Source organism: Muscardinus avellanarius, assembly GCF_963383645.1.
Source record: "Muscardinus avellanarius genome assembly, chromosome: 7".
NCBI classification, from domain to species: Eukaryota; Metazoa; Chordata; class Mammalia; order Rodentia; family Gliridae; genus Muscardinus; species Muscardinus avellanarius.
The window spans coordinates 76,149,298-76,165,435 of NC_137793.1; the positions used below are offsets into that span (position 1 = coordinate 76,149,298).

Sequence of the window (16,138 nt, forward strand, 5' to 3'; positions counted from 1 at the left end):
TTCTAGACTCACTGAGACACTACAGGTCTCATGATAAAGAGAAACAGGGATGTGACCTGGGCGGATCACAAGGGAGATGAGGTGGCCAGGTATGATCCCATCACAGCGCCCCTCCCAACATACGTTTGGGACAGTGGTAATGGCCCCCTGTCCCAAACCACTCTGTGACTTACCCTAAGGAGTATCCTTGGGTGGAAGTATGACTGAAATCAGACCTTAGGGCTGTGCTATTTTCCATGGCTTTTCTTTGCCTGGGACACTTCTGAGCTGGACTTGGAATGAAGCTTTCACTCATGGAAGGTTTCGTTGAGCATGTGTCCCTAGCACCTTATTTGTGGTTCTGGTTATACCATCCATCCCATGCAGAGCACCCCAAGGGATTTGTCAATGTGAGGAGACCAAGCAGGCTTGCAAGTATCAGTGCATGGCTAAATTTTTCAGACATCAAGTAAAAGAAGAGATCAGAGATCTTAGCAGTACATCCCTAACCCTTGAAGATAATGTTATGGGTGTAATTTTGAAAGAGTTCTTTGATTCCTCTGTTAGAAGTACTGAATGCTCTATTGATTTGATACAATATGGCATTTAAGGAGAAAGTTTCTTTTCAACATCTTGGAGGAAGAAGAAGGGACTTGGAAAAGTCATTTATTTTCTTGCTGTGGGATAAGAACATTCCAGATAGTTGAGTCCGTTGGAGATCCATTCATACGCATCTGTTACTTCTCAGGTGTAATGTCTACTAACACTGTTTATCAGGAACCCTTTTCTGCTTCACCCAGAGAGAAACCTGCATTTAATCTGTAAGTGAATTACTAAGTTAAAAGAAACACAACAACAAAAGAAATTGAGATGAGAAATTTTACCTTTATTAAAAGCATACATTTGTCCACCAGTTCTTAGATGGACAGCAGAATTCTATCCTAAACCCAATCATTGAGCCTAATGGTCAGATGTTACTATTTCTAGGTCTTTGAATATGAAAAGCATTAAAACATTTTTCTGTGAGCTTTGATTTTCAAAAAGAATCTCTCTGGAAAGTTGGCAGATACTTACTTTCCTGGCACTAGGCTTGGTATTTTTTTTTTTTTTTCCCTTTTCCCCTCCACCCAAAGCTGTGACAGGGTGGAGTATACTTCCATGAAATTGCATGTTTCCAAAATAGTATTTACTGTTATATTTTGCGGTTGTTAGAAGTGAATCTCTAATCAAAAGTGAGCAGAACCCAAGTATTCTAAAAATAGAATTTCAGCTCACATTCCCTAGTTTCCCTATGGGATACCTTTTTTTTTTTTAGCAATATTGGGGATTGAACCCTGAGGTTTTCTACCTCTGAGCTGTACAGAGCTCTGTTTTGTTGTTTTGTTTTGTTTTGTTTTTGAAACAGGGTCTCACTAAGTTGCTGAGGGCCTTGCTAAGGTGTTGAGGCGTTGAGGCTGACTGCAAACTTGCAACCCTTGTATCTCAGCCTCACAAGTACTGGGATACCACTATACCCAGCTGGGATATAATTTTTGTATTTTACAAAAGCTCTTTCTGTGCAAAAGTGTACCAACCAATTTTCCAAGTGGTCCAAATTTTTCTCTTGTGTTTGCAGTCTTGTATAGTAATGGCCAGAGTCATTCATGACTGCTGTTCAGATTCTCCTGTCTGGACAGCCTCCAGGAGAGAGCAGTGTTTACCTCAGCTGCAAGGATTCTTACCCTTGCAGAAGCCTGCACCCAGCCTACCTGCCCAGGAGCAGTCCCAGTGTCCCTAGCTAGGGATCATGCTCCACTGTTTCTAGGACACGTATCTATAATAGAACTTGTTCATATATTATAGATGAAAGCTGGGAGCAGTAGGCTAGGAAAAACTAGAACTCCTGTTTTTCTGGATTCTGTGGGTTAATTGGTTGATGGTCTACTCCCAAAGAAATCCACTGATAGATAAACCTTTGGGCGAACAGTTTTGCTCAGTACTGGGATTACAAGCATGCACCGCTTTGTCCATCTCTACTTTAAGATTTTATTTTCTGGTATATTTTGTTTTGAGAATTCCACTGTTCCATTCTTCAGTAAGTATTAGGATTCCTTCCTTGAAATTCTGGTTTTGGAGTGTGTGTGTGTGTGCGTGTGTGTGTGTGTGTGTGTGTGTGTGTGTGGTTTTGTGTTATCCTTTAGCTTTGCTGAAGAAAGGCACAGTGGGACTCAACAGGAGGATGAGGTTAACACTTTTTCTTGTCCCTCTTTAGCCCTCATTCCCCCAGATGTGAAAGCAGGGTCTTCAGATTCTACTTGGCTCATCTCCAAAAATGTATTTACCTTCACAATGAACTCTTGGCACACTTAAAAGAGATTTTGATAGCTTAAGGGCCTTCTTACTTGCCTGGGTTTCTCCCATCTAAGAACTGACTAGGTTACAAACATGAAAGATACTCATGCCGGGCATGGTGGCACACGCTTGTAATCCCAGTATTTGGGAGGCTGAGACAGGAGGATCACAGGTTCATGGCCAGCTCAGCATCTTAGTGAGGCCCCTGCAACTCAGTGAGACCCTGCTTCAAAAATAAAAAATAAAAAATAGGGCTGGGGACATAGCTCAGAGGTAGAATGCCCCTGAGTTCAATCCCTAGTACTACATTTAAAAAATAAATAAATAAAGATATTACATAAAAGGCTCCTGGACAGTTCCCAGTCTCTTGACAAGGCTACCTTTCAGGAATGAGTGAGCCTGTTATTGTTCTCTTGAGAAATGGCCTAGAGAACCCAGAGAAGTGCCAACAGAGAATCAGGAACCAGGCTAGAGGACAGTAAACCTCAAAGGGCGCATGGAGAACATGAATTGGAAATGTGTACTAAGGGATGTGAGAAGCTGTCTTCCAGGCCCATGTTCTCCCTCCTGAGCTAATACTGTACATCATTAATTGGTGTTATCACATGGATTCTTTATGTATTTTAAATAATGCTACAAGTCCCCAAACTTTCTTGCAATCAACAGGCTGCATGCTTCTCTCTAATAAAGCATTTTTGTCAAAGCTCCTGATTTGTTGAAGGAAACTGAGTAACGTGAAATCTGTAGCTCAAGCCAAGTGCAGACTTACTTTCAGCTCTTGATTCTACTGGGATAGGAAAGAGGGAGGCAGATGGCCAGAACTGGGGCCATGGGGATGAAGGGACCACCTTCTGTAATGCTACCTCACTGTGGGTGAAACATTTAGAAATATAGCTGACCTGGGGACCTGACTGCACAGGACACAAAGGAACCAAGAAGATATTTATTTAGCAGATCTTTATGTAGCAATTCAGGATGTTTTAGTGTTGGATTTTATATATATATACTGGGGATTAACCCAAGGACATTCTACCTCTGAGCTACACCCCCAACCCTATTTTTTTTTTTATTCATTTTTTTGAAACAAGGTCTCACTGAGTTGCAAAGAGCCTCACTAAGTAGCTGAGGCTGTCCACAAACCACGGTCCTCTGGTCTCAGCCTCCCAAATGCTAAGATTACAAGCGTGCACCACCATGCTGGGCTCCAGTGTTGGATATTTTGATTTACTCTTTTGAGCTTGCTTGCGTGTGTGCGCATGCGCTCTCGCTCTCTCTCTCTCTCTCTCTCTCTCTCTCCCTCTCCCTCTCCCTCTCCCTCTCCCTCTCCCTCTCCCTCCCTCTCCCTCTCCCTCTCTCTCTCCCTCTCTCTTTCTTTCTCCCTCTCCCTCTCTCTCTCCCCCTCTCTCCCCCCCTCCCCTCTCTCTTCCTCTCTCTCTCTCTCTCTCTCTGGATGGAACCCGGGGGCATTCGACCTCTGAGCTATACCCCCTGCCCTATTTTGTATTTTATTTGGAAACAGGGTCTCACTAAGTAGCTGAGGCTGGCTTAGAACCTGTGCCATCCTCCTGTCTCAACCTACCAAACATGGGGATTACAAGCATACGCCACTATGCCTTAACATGTTTCTTTAAATTCGTATAAAACTGTGGCTCCAGAATTTTTATTTTTTTCTGATTAATTCACTGTTCCTACCCTCAGAGTATTAACAAAAACTCCCTGGAGAGAAACACACACACACACACACACACACACACACACACACACACACACACACACATCATGAAGTGCCTTTGATTTCACAGGGTTTAAAAAAAAAAGGCCCATATTTCCTCCTCATTAGTTTGCATGCATGCAGAATCAATGCCCCTTTATTACCAACAGATGAGATCTGACCATGAGTTTTTTTTTTGTTTTGTTTTTGCAGACATGGGTCTGCAAAAGGAGATACTAGGGATTGAACCCAGGGCCATTCTAGCTCTGAGCTACATCCCTAGCCCTATGTTTGTTTATTTATTATTTTAATTTTGAAATAAGGTCTCACTAAATTGCAGAAGGCCTTGCCAAGTTGCTGAGGCTGGCTGCAAACCTGTGATCCTCTTGTCTCAGCCTTCCATGTAGTGAACTTACAGGCATGAGCCACCATGCTCCAGCCCAGTTCAGACATGTGGGAAAGATGGTTCTCTCTATATATTAGGGACTGGTTCTTGAAAATCAGCAGAGATATTATATACATTCATTACTATGGTCAAAGGATGAGGAAGAGGGAAATTATTATTATTATTATTATTATTATTATTATTGCTATTGTTATTATTATTGGCAGTACTGGGGATGGAACCCAGGGCCATTCTACCTCCAAGTGATACCCCCAGCCCTATTTTTTGTTTTATTTATTTATTTATTTATTTATTTATTTATTGCAGGTCTGGGGATGGAACCCAGGGGCATTCTACCTCCGAGTAATACCCCCAGCCCTATTTTTTCTTTCTTTCTTTCTTTCTTTCTTTCTTTCTTTCTTTCTTTCTTTCTTTCTTTCTTTCTTTCTTTCTTTCTTTCTTTCTTGCAGGTCTGGGGATGGAACCCAGGGGCATTTGACCTCCCAGCTACACCCCCTGCCCTTATTTTTTATTCTTTATTTTGAAACCGGGTCTCACTGAGTTGCAGAGGGCCTCACTAAGTACTGAGGCTGTCCGCAAACCACGATCCTCCAGTCTCAGCCTCCTGAATGCTGGGATTGCAAGCGTGCGCCACCACACACGGCTTTATTCTTTATTTTGAAACAGAGTCTCACTGAATTACAAAGGACCTAACCAAGTTGCTGAGGCTGTCCATGAACCACCATCTTCCTGTCTCAGCCTCCCAAATGCTGGGATTACAAGTGTGCACTACCACGCCCAGCTCAGAAGAAGGGAAATTATTGGTTGAATAGTAAAAATTATTAAATGATTTTAGGTGAAAGACTAGATGATGATAAGAAAAAGATTATTTTTCTATTCTGTATTGTTTGATTAAAAAGGATGTTTTAAGTAATTCCTGGTGTTTGCCCTTTGATTTGAATCTTGGTTTTTCCCACCATACACTGACATGGTTATTTTTGCCCTGTTTGGGAGAACCTAGAGCAAAAAAGGGTGAGGGCTGGGCTATTAAAAGTGCCCAATTCCTTCTCTCAGTCAGCCTTTAGACTGACATCTCATAGCACCTGTGATATTCCAGATAGAATCAGACATAATTAGCTTTCAGTGCTGATTGTCTCTAGGGAAATCTGCCTTTGGCTTCTCAGAAGTGTCAATGTTGATTTGAAATTGAGTCACAAGTCATGATTACCAGGAGCCAAAGTGCCATCGGTGTTCACCAGGATATGATGCTGAGAAAGCAGGACTGTGGGGCGGGTGACAGGGTTGCAAGAGCATGGTCAGAGGAAGTGGTGTCTTGGAAGTCAACCTCTGGGGTGAGCTTTCTAAATGTTTAGGTCAGTCAGAGTGTGATTTTATTGGCAAGGAAGTTTTAGCATCTGGTCTGAGGCTGGATGTTAGGATTAGGGTTAGGCATGAGAACATTTTGTGTTTTGCCTGTTTGAAAATGTGCTTAAGGTTGGGAAGTTGCATCTGATTTGATTTTTAGAAGCCACAGACCTGTGAGGTCATGCCTGGCTTTGTACAACTTATCCCAACCTTTAGTAGAATTCCAAACTATTTGATCTGTGACCTGACCCACCAAACTTTCATTTTAAAAGGTGATGGAATATGTACCATCGAGTGTAGTTTTAGGGGTCATGTTGTGAACATTTGGCTACAGAAGAGCATTTTCATTCCCAGTCTCTGTTACAAAGAACTGGTCCTTATCAGTAGTTCATTCTGCTGGCTTACAAGCAGGTGATTTGATGAGAATGTTCTCAAACTCAGAGTGAACAGGATGTGGCACCTGGTACATCAAACAAAGACAAACACAGGCAGAGGTCACTTTCCATCTTTTGTAGAGATGTCCTTTATCAACAGCAGCTGCCTATCCTGCTGTGTACACAAGGGTTTGCATCCAGAGACCTTTATGTTGTGGGAACATATTCTGAGTATGTGTTTTTTAAGGTTGTTTGTTCCTCTCTTCCCACGAACAGATATCAGTATTACCTGCAAGTCAAAAAAGACGTGCTTGAAGGGCGGTTACGGTGCACCTTGGAACAGGTGATCCGGCTGGCTGGCTTAGCTGTGCAAGGTAAGACATAACTTTGACCCACCTGTGAAATTCTACTTTCTGTCTGATTATGGTGTTGGTATCTTCTCAGAATGTAGAGTTAGATTTACCAGAAGGATCCTTCATTAATCTCTCTTCTCTTTTCAAGATATCTTCCATTAATAAAAGGAAAAGTCAATGACTTTTTTGTTTGTTTGTTTTTGGTGGTACTGGGATTCCTGGAAGCCCTTCTACCTCCGGGCTACACTCCCAGACCTATTTTTACATTTTTATTTGGAAACAGGGTCTCCTAAGCCAGTGCGTGTGGCTGGCTTCGAACCTGCGCGATCCTCCTGTCTCTGCCTCCCAAGTGCAGGGATTACAAGCGTGCGCCACCACGCCTGGCAGTCAATGACTTTTGATGGCAGGACAATGGCTTTGTGTGTGTGTGTGTGTGTGTGTGTGTGTGTGTGTGTGTGTTGCTGGGGATTGAACCTACCTCTGAGCTACACCCCTAGCACTTTTTTTTTTTTAATTTTTTATCTTGAAACAGAGTCTTGCTACATTGCTGAGGCTGTCCTCAAACCTGTGATCCTCCTCTCTTTGCTTCTCAAGTATTGAGAATGGGATTAAAGGTGTGCCTCACCACATCTGGCAGGATAGTAGATTTTTTTTTTTTTTTTTTTTTTTGTGGTACTGGGGGTGGAACCCAGAGGCTTTCTACCTCTGAGCTATACTCCCAGACCTATTTATATTTTATTTGGAAACAGGATCTCACTAAGTTGCTGAGAGCCTCACTAAGTAGCTGAGGCTGGCTTCGAACCTGTGCGATCCTCCTGTCTCAGCCTCCCAAGCGCGGGGATTACAAGCATGCGCCACCATGCCCGGCATGGATAGTAGATTTTTCAAAGGTGTTTTCAAACTGTTCCTTCTTGTGTAATTACAGTTTTATTTGAAGAAATAGCCATTAGTTAAAATTTCTTTTTGGATTTTGTGGAACATTTTCTCAGAATTATTCCGCTGCACAGTGGTCATTGTGTTCTTTGGCTTGCTGTGAGGAATATGTCACTGTGCTAGCTTCACATGTGATAGCTTTAACCACCATTGCAAAATGTAATCTATTACAGTCAAGGAGATTAATCTTAAATCCACAGCTATAATGTGAAACAACAAACTCGGAGTAAATTTTATCTTTCAACCTGTTCTGTTTATATTTCTTAGGCAGCTATTTTTTTCTAACTTTCTCTACATTGTTAATATGTAGGTCCTTTTAAAATGTATTTTGTATATTCTTCATTGAGAGAGTGGTGGCTTACTTGTCCTGAGTCATACTGAAATCAGGAAGATACCAATGTAGTGTTTGAAAGGAACTCGTTTTCCCATTCAGTCTTTTTGCTTGAATATCAGCTGATGGCCAAGTGTGAGCTTCTCAGCAACCGAGTTCTCCCTGTATGGACTGTTGAGTTAGAAGCTGAGAGCGGAACTAAAGTTGAACCTTTTGGGTTCTCTGTGTCTGCCTTTCCCTGACCTCATTCATTCTGGGTTATCAGTGGCGTTGCAATTTCTATTAGACATACAGTTCCCATACAGTTAGCTCTGTTATTACTTTGTGGATGGAAATGCCCAAAATATTATGATGTACTATGTCTGTCTACTTAAAGACTGGAAGGGGAAGAGACTATGGCCAGATATGATAGTAATGGCAGTGAAATAATGCAAGAGACACCCTTTTAAATTTTATTTTAGAATATACTTTTATTGGTGCATTGTAGTCTCACATCATAATGCAGTTCAGAGTGACAGGGACGTACATGCACACAGCAGGAGGTAGGCTTTCCTCCAGCTCCCTCCTCATTCCCTATACATGATATTGAGATTGGCAATGGTATTCACACACACACACACATACACACACACACACACACACACACACACACACACACATCATCATCAGCAGCAGCAGCAGCAGAGGTGTTTTCTTCATTAATCCTCCCCCTCCACCACCCTCCTTCCTTAGACCACCTCCATCACTCAACTGGGGTTTCCCCTCCATTATCAAAAGCCCTTCTTGTAACCTGATTACTCCTTAGCTTCTGCATATGAGAGAAAACATATGACCCTTCCCTTTCTATGCCTGGATAATCTTGTAACATAAATGTTCTCCAAGTCCATCCGTTTTCCTACAGATAACATAGTTTTGGTCTTCTTTATTGCTAGGAGAATTTCATTTTGTGTCTATCCAGTAATTTTGTAATCCATTCTTCTGTTGATGGACACCAAGATTGGTTCCAAAATTTGGCTATTAGGAATTGTGCTACTATAAACATGGATATATTATATGGATATGCATATATTACTGTAATATTCCAATTTCAGTCCCTTTGGAAAGATACTCAGAAGTAGAGCAGTAAGCAATCCCGTCTGCCCTTCATTTTAAAACAGAGCCTTTTTTTTCTTTTTTTTTTTATGGGGGTGGCACAGGGGATTTAACCCAGGGGCATTCTACTTCCAAACTACAGCCCCAGCCCTACTTTATTTGTTATTTTTAAATAGAGTCTTGCTAAATTGGGGTGGGCCTTGCTAAATGGCTGAGCCTAGTCTCAGACCTGCAATCTTCCTGTCTCAGCCTCCCAAGTACTATGATTATAGGTGTGTGCCCCATTCCTAGTTGGCTCTTCTCCTCTTAAAAAGCATTCTTCTCTGTTCACTGTGTTTACTCCTTTTTCTCTCACTTACTCAGTCATGTTTATCATTGACATCCTGAACATTGGAGGACCATTGAGGAAGTTGATGGGCTTAATTTGGATTCTCTTTTCATTGGGTCCTTGAAATTATCTGTTCGGTCTGATGAGATTTCCGGTAGCTATACTATTTAAAAAATCATTTCTCTGAAAATCTTATGGGCCATTGGAAAGGCATCTCAACAAAATATAAATCATGATGGAAGGTAATAACTGATACTGAAATGGAAATAGGCGGAGCAAATCATTCCTTGAATTTCTTGTATCTCCTTGAGTTATCTACCTAATTGATAATTCGTTACGTGCCACATTTGTAGGTGAATCTTTACTGTCTCAGAAACTTCTTTATGTTGGCCTTCTCTGTGTATATATGCAGTCTTTCATTCTATTGTCTTTTGTTACCTAAAAAATAGCTGAATCCATTTATTTTGAAGAAGGATTTGGCTGGGGATTGGACCCAGGGGCATCATTCTATCTCCAAGCTGCACCTCCCAGCACTTTTTGTTTTTTATTTCAAAAGAGGGTCTTACTATGCAGCTGAGAATCTCACTAAGACTAACTAGTCTGGAACCTGTGATTCCTCCATCTCAGCCTCCTAAATACAGGAATTACAGGTGTGTACCAGTTCACCCAGCTTAGCTGAATCCATTTCTGTTGGATGCCAAATCTTTTACATGAAATCATGGTTTTGTTTTTGTGAAAATGAGTAAAATGAGAAGCAAGACATGTATGTGTTTATGACATAGGCTCTGTGCATACCACTGGCGAGATGAAAACAGGACAGAACAGAATTTCTGGCAAATTGCAGCATGTGAAGTTGTTTAGGAGGTGTAAAGATATTTGATGTTGCTTGCCAAGGGTGATTTACGGTGGGAATTTCCAGCTGCAAACACATGCACAGATGCTGATGCATTTGGCTCTGCGTCTCTCCAAATTAACCTTGAGTTAAAAAGTCCCTTTGGCAGATAGCCTTAAGATATGAACTGATGCAAATTTAGCAAAGAGATAAATACAGGTTTGCTTTAAAACTTTAAGTAGCTTGTAGGAATTGCTTTCGAACTTCCCCATTCTTTCTAAAAAAATTTTGTGCAGTTATGCTCATGTTGATATTTACAGTTACTAGGTAAAGGTAATAACTATATCAAGTACATCTTGATACTGTTTTTATTTCATAGCAATGTAGAAGTGAAGAGGAGGAATAACTGTGGTAACACGCTATCTTTAATGTCATATAATAACTACCGCTCTTTCCCCCTTCTTTTCATCTCAGCTGATTTTGGAGACTATAATCAGTTTGATTCTCAAGATTTTCTCCGAGAATATGTGCTATTTCCCATGGTGAGTGTAATTTTTTTTCTTAGTTCATGTTCTACCTCTTTCAGACATTGAATTCTTTCCTTTGAAATTTTAGAGAATTGTATACACATGTGTTCCCTGGGGAGGACAACATTCATGCATTTATAAAGTAAAAAAACAGTTCTACAAAGCACATTGAGAAATGCCTCTTCTCATCTCAAGATATTTTCCTAACTTCTTTTATGGATAGTTTGCTTGTTAGTGTGTAGAAATACCATTGATTTTTTGTTGATTTTATAACCTGAAAATTTATGGAATTTTTTGATCTGTTCTGACAGTTTTTTAGTGGAGTCTTTAGGAATGTGTGTGTGTGTGTGTGTGTGTGTGTGTGTGTGTATTCCTTTAAAATATATATTCCTTTTATATATATAAAATATATAAAAATGTATATATTTATATGTAAAATTATTTAGTCAGCAAATCAAGATAGTTTGGCTTCTTCCTTTTCTATTTGACAGTTTTGATTTTTTTCCTTTCCTATTATTTCCTTTTCTTCTCTAATTGCTCTGGCTAGGGCTTCTCGTACTATGTTCAATGGAAGTGGTAAGAGTTGATAAAATCCAATCATATTTATAATGCCATAAAAAATAAAACTTAGTAATGAATTTACTCAAGATGCTTAAAGATGTATAATGGAAAACTATTAAATACTAATGAAAGAAATTAAAGATAATGCAGATGAAAAGATACCCTGTGTTCCTAGATGAGGAGAACCAATACTGAAATGTTTGTGGTTTCCAAAGGACTCTACAATTTTATTTATTTATTTTTTGTGGTACTGGAGGTGGAACCCAAGGGCTTTTCTACTTCCAGGCTATACTTCTATTTTATACTTTATTTGGAAACAGGGTCTCACCAAGTTGCCGAGAGCCTCACTAAGTAGCTGAGGCTGGCTTCGAACCTGGGCGATCCTCTTGTCTCAGCCTCCCGAGTGCGGGGATTACAAGTGTGCGCCACCATGCCCGGCTGAGTCTACAGATTTAATACATTTCCTCTCAAAATTCCTATGCCATTCTTCACAGAAATAGTAAAACAAGCCTAAAATTTGTATGCAACCACAAGAGACCTTGAATAACGAAAGCCATCTAGAACAAAAAGAGCAAAGCCGGAGACATTCAGCCACCTGACCTGAAACTATATTGCAAAGCTATAGTATTTAAAGCAGCAGGAAGGATACTGGCAGAAAAACAGACACACTGGCTGTGGGAATAGAATAGAGAGCCCAGAAATATCTACACATCTGTAATCAATTGACTTTTGATTAAAAAGCCAAGAATATTCAATGGGGAATGGGTAGTTTCTTCAATAAGTGGTGTTGAGAAAACGGGAAAGGAATGAAATTGGGCCCAATTTCACCTTTTATACAAGAATCAACTTCAGTGGATTGATTTACAATTATAAGACCTGAAACTGTAAAATGGATTATAACTTAAGTGTTTGTCCTTGAATTGTGGAACTACTGGTTGGGGGGGGGGCAGAGGGAAAGGTGCATGACATTGATCTGGGCAACAGTTTCTTGCATATGATCCCAAAAGTACAGGGAATGAAAGCAAAAATAAACAAATAGGATTGCATCAAACTAGAAAGTTCTGCCATAGCCTAAGAAATGATTAACAGAATGACCAGACAATTCACAGGTAGAGAGAAAATATTTACAAATCATACACCAGATAAGGGGCTCATATCTAAAATAAACAAGACACTCAAACTATTCAATAACAAGAAAACAAATAACCCTATTAAAAAACGGGCGAAGAGCCTGAATAAACATTCCTCAAAAGAAGACATCAGAAAACCAGCAGATACATGAAAAATAATCAGCATCACTAATTATCAAAAACACAGTGCGGTATCTAGATCCTCACCCTTGTTGCAATGATTTATCAAAAAGAAGAAGAAAGAGCCGAGCGTGGTGGTGCACGCTTATAATCCCCACGCTTGGGAGGCTGCGACAGGAGGATCGCACAGGTTCGAAGCCACTTGATGACTTAATGACACAGTTGGTCAGTTGGTGGGAATACATATTGGTATAGCCGTATATCAAACAGTATAGAAGTTCCTCAGAAAAAAATAAAACTACCGTATGATCCAGCTCTTCCAATCCTGGTTGTATATCCAAAAGAACTAAAATATGTATGTTGAAGAGATTCCCGTAATCTCGCATTACTTCCAATAGTCGAGTTATGGAAACAAACTAAATTCCCATCAATAGATGAATAGATTTAAAAAGTGGTACATACACACAATGGAATACTATTCAGCATTGGACAAAATTCTGTCATTTACAACAATATGGATAAATTTAGGGGATAAAAAAGTATAATGGTGATTATGGGGAGTTCAGGGAAAGGGAAAATGTTGGCCAAAGGCTACAAAGTTTCAGTTTGGAAAACTAAGTTCTGGATCTATTGTACAGTATGGTGAGCATGCTGACTGTGGTAAAATAATGTATATTTCAAAATTGCTAGAAAAGTTGTTTTAAATGTTCTCATGACAAAGAAATGGTAAGTGTATAAGGTAACAGATATGTTGGTCTCATTTGCTCATTCCACGTTTTACCTCACAGACAAGATTTTTGTCAATTAAAAAAATAACGAAGCCGGGTATGGTGGCGCATGCTTGTAATCCCAGCATTCGGGAGGCTGAGACCGGAGGATCGTGATTCATGGATAGGCTCGGCTACTTAGTGAGACCCTGTTTCAAAATATGAATAAAAAATAGGGCAGGGGGTGTAGCTTGGAGGTCAAATGCCCCTGGGTTCCACCCTCAGACCCGTATGAAAAATAAAAATAAATTAAAAATATAGAGAGAGACTACTCTTTTGAGCTCTGCCCTTCACTCATCTCCCTCCACCAAGCTAGCTCTTCACGCTTTCTAAATATTTGTTCCCAGTCCAGAGCCTTTGTAATTGGGCTTCCTCTGCTTAGAAACACGCTGACCTTCATCTTTATGTCACTGAGAACTCAGCTTAGGTATCACCTCCCAGAGAGGCCTTCCTTTTCCTTGATCACCTACCTCTTTGATAAACCCAGAGCATCAGCCACTTCCTGCTAGATCACCTGTGTGACTTCCTGTTGGATCAGAGTTTCTTCATTTTGGAAAGTGGTCATTCTATATTTATCAGCCAACCTATCAGCTCTGTGGCTCTGTAAGCAAGGACTCCATGGTCATATCCACTGTCTTCATGCACATAGGTTGTATTTATGAAAGTTTTTGGAATGATTGAGTAAATTAGGGGTGAGACTTGGTCTTAACCCCAGGGGGAATTTTTGTTTGTTGCTTGGTTGGTAGGTCAGAATAAATGAGGAGAATTTCTGTGAGGAAAGATGAAACCATCTGAAGAGCCATTCCAGTGAAGAGCTATCCGTAGCCCAACATACTGGTTTTGGATTAAGAAATCATAATCAAGCTGGGCATGGTGGTGTACGCTTACAATCCCAGTACTTGGGATGCTGAGACAGGAGGATCTGGGTTCACAGTTAGCCTCAACTACTTAGTGAGGCTCTCCATAACTTAGTGAGATCTTGTTTCAAAATAATAAAAAAAAATAGGGCTGAGGATGTAGCTCAAGGTAAAATATCCTTGGGTTCAATTCCCAGCAACATGCATTAAAAAAAAAAAAAAAAAAGCATTCACAACTTTTTTTTTCTTCTATCAACTGTTTTGCCCAAAACACTGACCTGGGTAACAAACTCCCAGGGGATGGAGTTGTACAATCAATGGCGCACATTCTCAAGGAGACTACAGTGTGGTTGGGTAAATAGGAAGTTTGCAAAATCGGAATGCAAAGCCAAGTGTCATAAAGTACAATCAGGATTTTGTGTGGAGAAGCCACATGTGCTTGGGGTATTAGGGAAGGCTTAAATTCTAATGGAGTGTGAGCTCTATCTTAAAGGATGACAGGACTGTTAGAGGCAGAGAAGGAAGGAGCCAGAAAAGACCTAGACAGGGCGGAGAGAACCAGCAAGGTGCTCTGGGTATTTGGGAACGAGTCATCAGGGCAGTTTATAGCTCAGAGGTGTTTGGGGGGAATCCTAGTGGATGAGACTGAAAGATTCTGAGGAGTAAGAACACTTTAGGGTCCCTCCAGCATTTTGTAGAACCTGCATTTTGAGAACTGCTGCCTTAAGCAATGAGGCTATTTGTGAGAGGCAGTCAGCTGGGAATCTGTTTTGGTCTGGGCAAAAGATAGAATTGAGGTGGTAGCAGTGAGATAAAAACAAAAGGGACTTTGGAAGTACAATAGGAAAACTTGGTGTTTTATCAGCTATGTCATGTGGGAGAAAGTGGGATGTCCGGTGACAAAGCTTTTACATTTTTTAAAAAATTTTTATTTATTTATTTATTTATTTTAATTTTATTTATTTATTTTATTGGTGCACTGTATTCATACATCATAATGGGATAAAAATAATACTTTTGTAGACATACATGCATACATCGCCCAGTTAGCCCCTACCCGATCCCCACCCCGTTCCCTCCCCATCCCTCCTTCCCATGCTTGGCTTAGTGGTTGACATCTAGTATTATAGCAATTTATCCAATATTAACATTGATAATCTCACATAACAGTTTTATTTGTCTGATACCAAGCTTTTGATGACTTAAAGATAACCTTTCAATATTTCTTTTTGCTTTCTTTCTTACCAGAGAATATTTCTTTCTTTTTCTTTTTTAAGGTGAAACTATCATATATTTATTTATTTATTTTTCACAAAAAATCTATCCTAATATGGAATATGGACTCTAGATACCCAAAACGATCTCGAAAAAGAACAAAGCTAGAAGATGTATATTTTCTGATTTCAAACCATATAAAGCTACAATAATTGAAACAGTGTAGTACTGTTCTAAAGGCATTTTTAATAAGTTCATTTGTGTACTTCTGAAAACGTTAGCTCAGCAATCAGAACAAACATGAAGCGGCCTCGGTGATGTTTGCCCGATGGATGGTCTGTGAGGTCCCCGTGATGCTTTGCTTCTTCCTGAGTTTTTCCTTCTTTTAAAATTGCCTTTTGGCCATGACTCAGTGTTTTCTATCTGTGGCTTTGACTTAAATAAGCCGCTGCCCATCCCCGCCAGCAGAACCTTCTCCAGTCAAACCCTGTTTCCACACACAGTGTCTAACTGCTTTTCAGTGAAGTCAGGTCTTCTGGGGCCACTTTCTAGTAGACTGGCGCAGTGCATGGTGGCAGCGAGACAGTTGTACTTGCTCAGGGTGCTCAGCTGGCTCACCTGCCCAAGTGTGGTGTCCAGTCTCCTTACCTGGGTCTGGCAGAACAGCTTCTGGCCAAAGTGATGAAGTGTCCGAGATATTTTAGGGACGTAGTCTTGTGGAAGCGAAATGCTCTCTAACTGAACCATTAAGCCGGTAAAGGGAGGCCACTCTGGCCCCAAAGGTCTTAAACTGCTGCAGGTGCACCCAGGGACACCAGCTGTCTGAAGGTGACCTTCAGAGCCAAGGCTACTGCTGTCTCCCTGCAGCGAAGGCCAGAAGTGGGTCAAGTGTTAAGTTTTGAGAGATAAGGATAAGCAAGGCTGGAGTTAGTATCTCTATTAGTATA

At 40.5% G+C, this 16,138-nt stretch overlaps 1 protein-coding gene across 1 annotated transcript in view; it reads left to right on the plus strand.

Annotated features, from left to right (window-relative positions):
- The window catches only part of PTPN14 (protein tyrosine phosphatase non-receptor type 14), a gene marked incomplete at both ends in the record, with an annotated part of 116,843 nt that overhangs the window by 49,092 nt on the left and 51,613 nt on the right, over positions 1-16,138 (plus strand). Inside the window, 2 exons of the mRNA XM_080699263.1 lie at positions 6,422-6,519; positions 10,489-10,556. Of these exons, the coding sequence (XP_080555389.1) occupies positions 6,422-6,519; positions 10,489-10,556 (166 nt within the window). The remainder of the gene's footprint in view (positions 1-6,421; positions 6,520-10,488; positions 10,557-16,138) is intronic.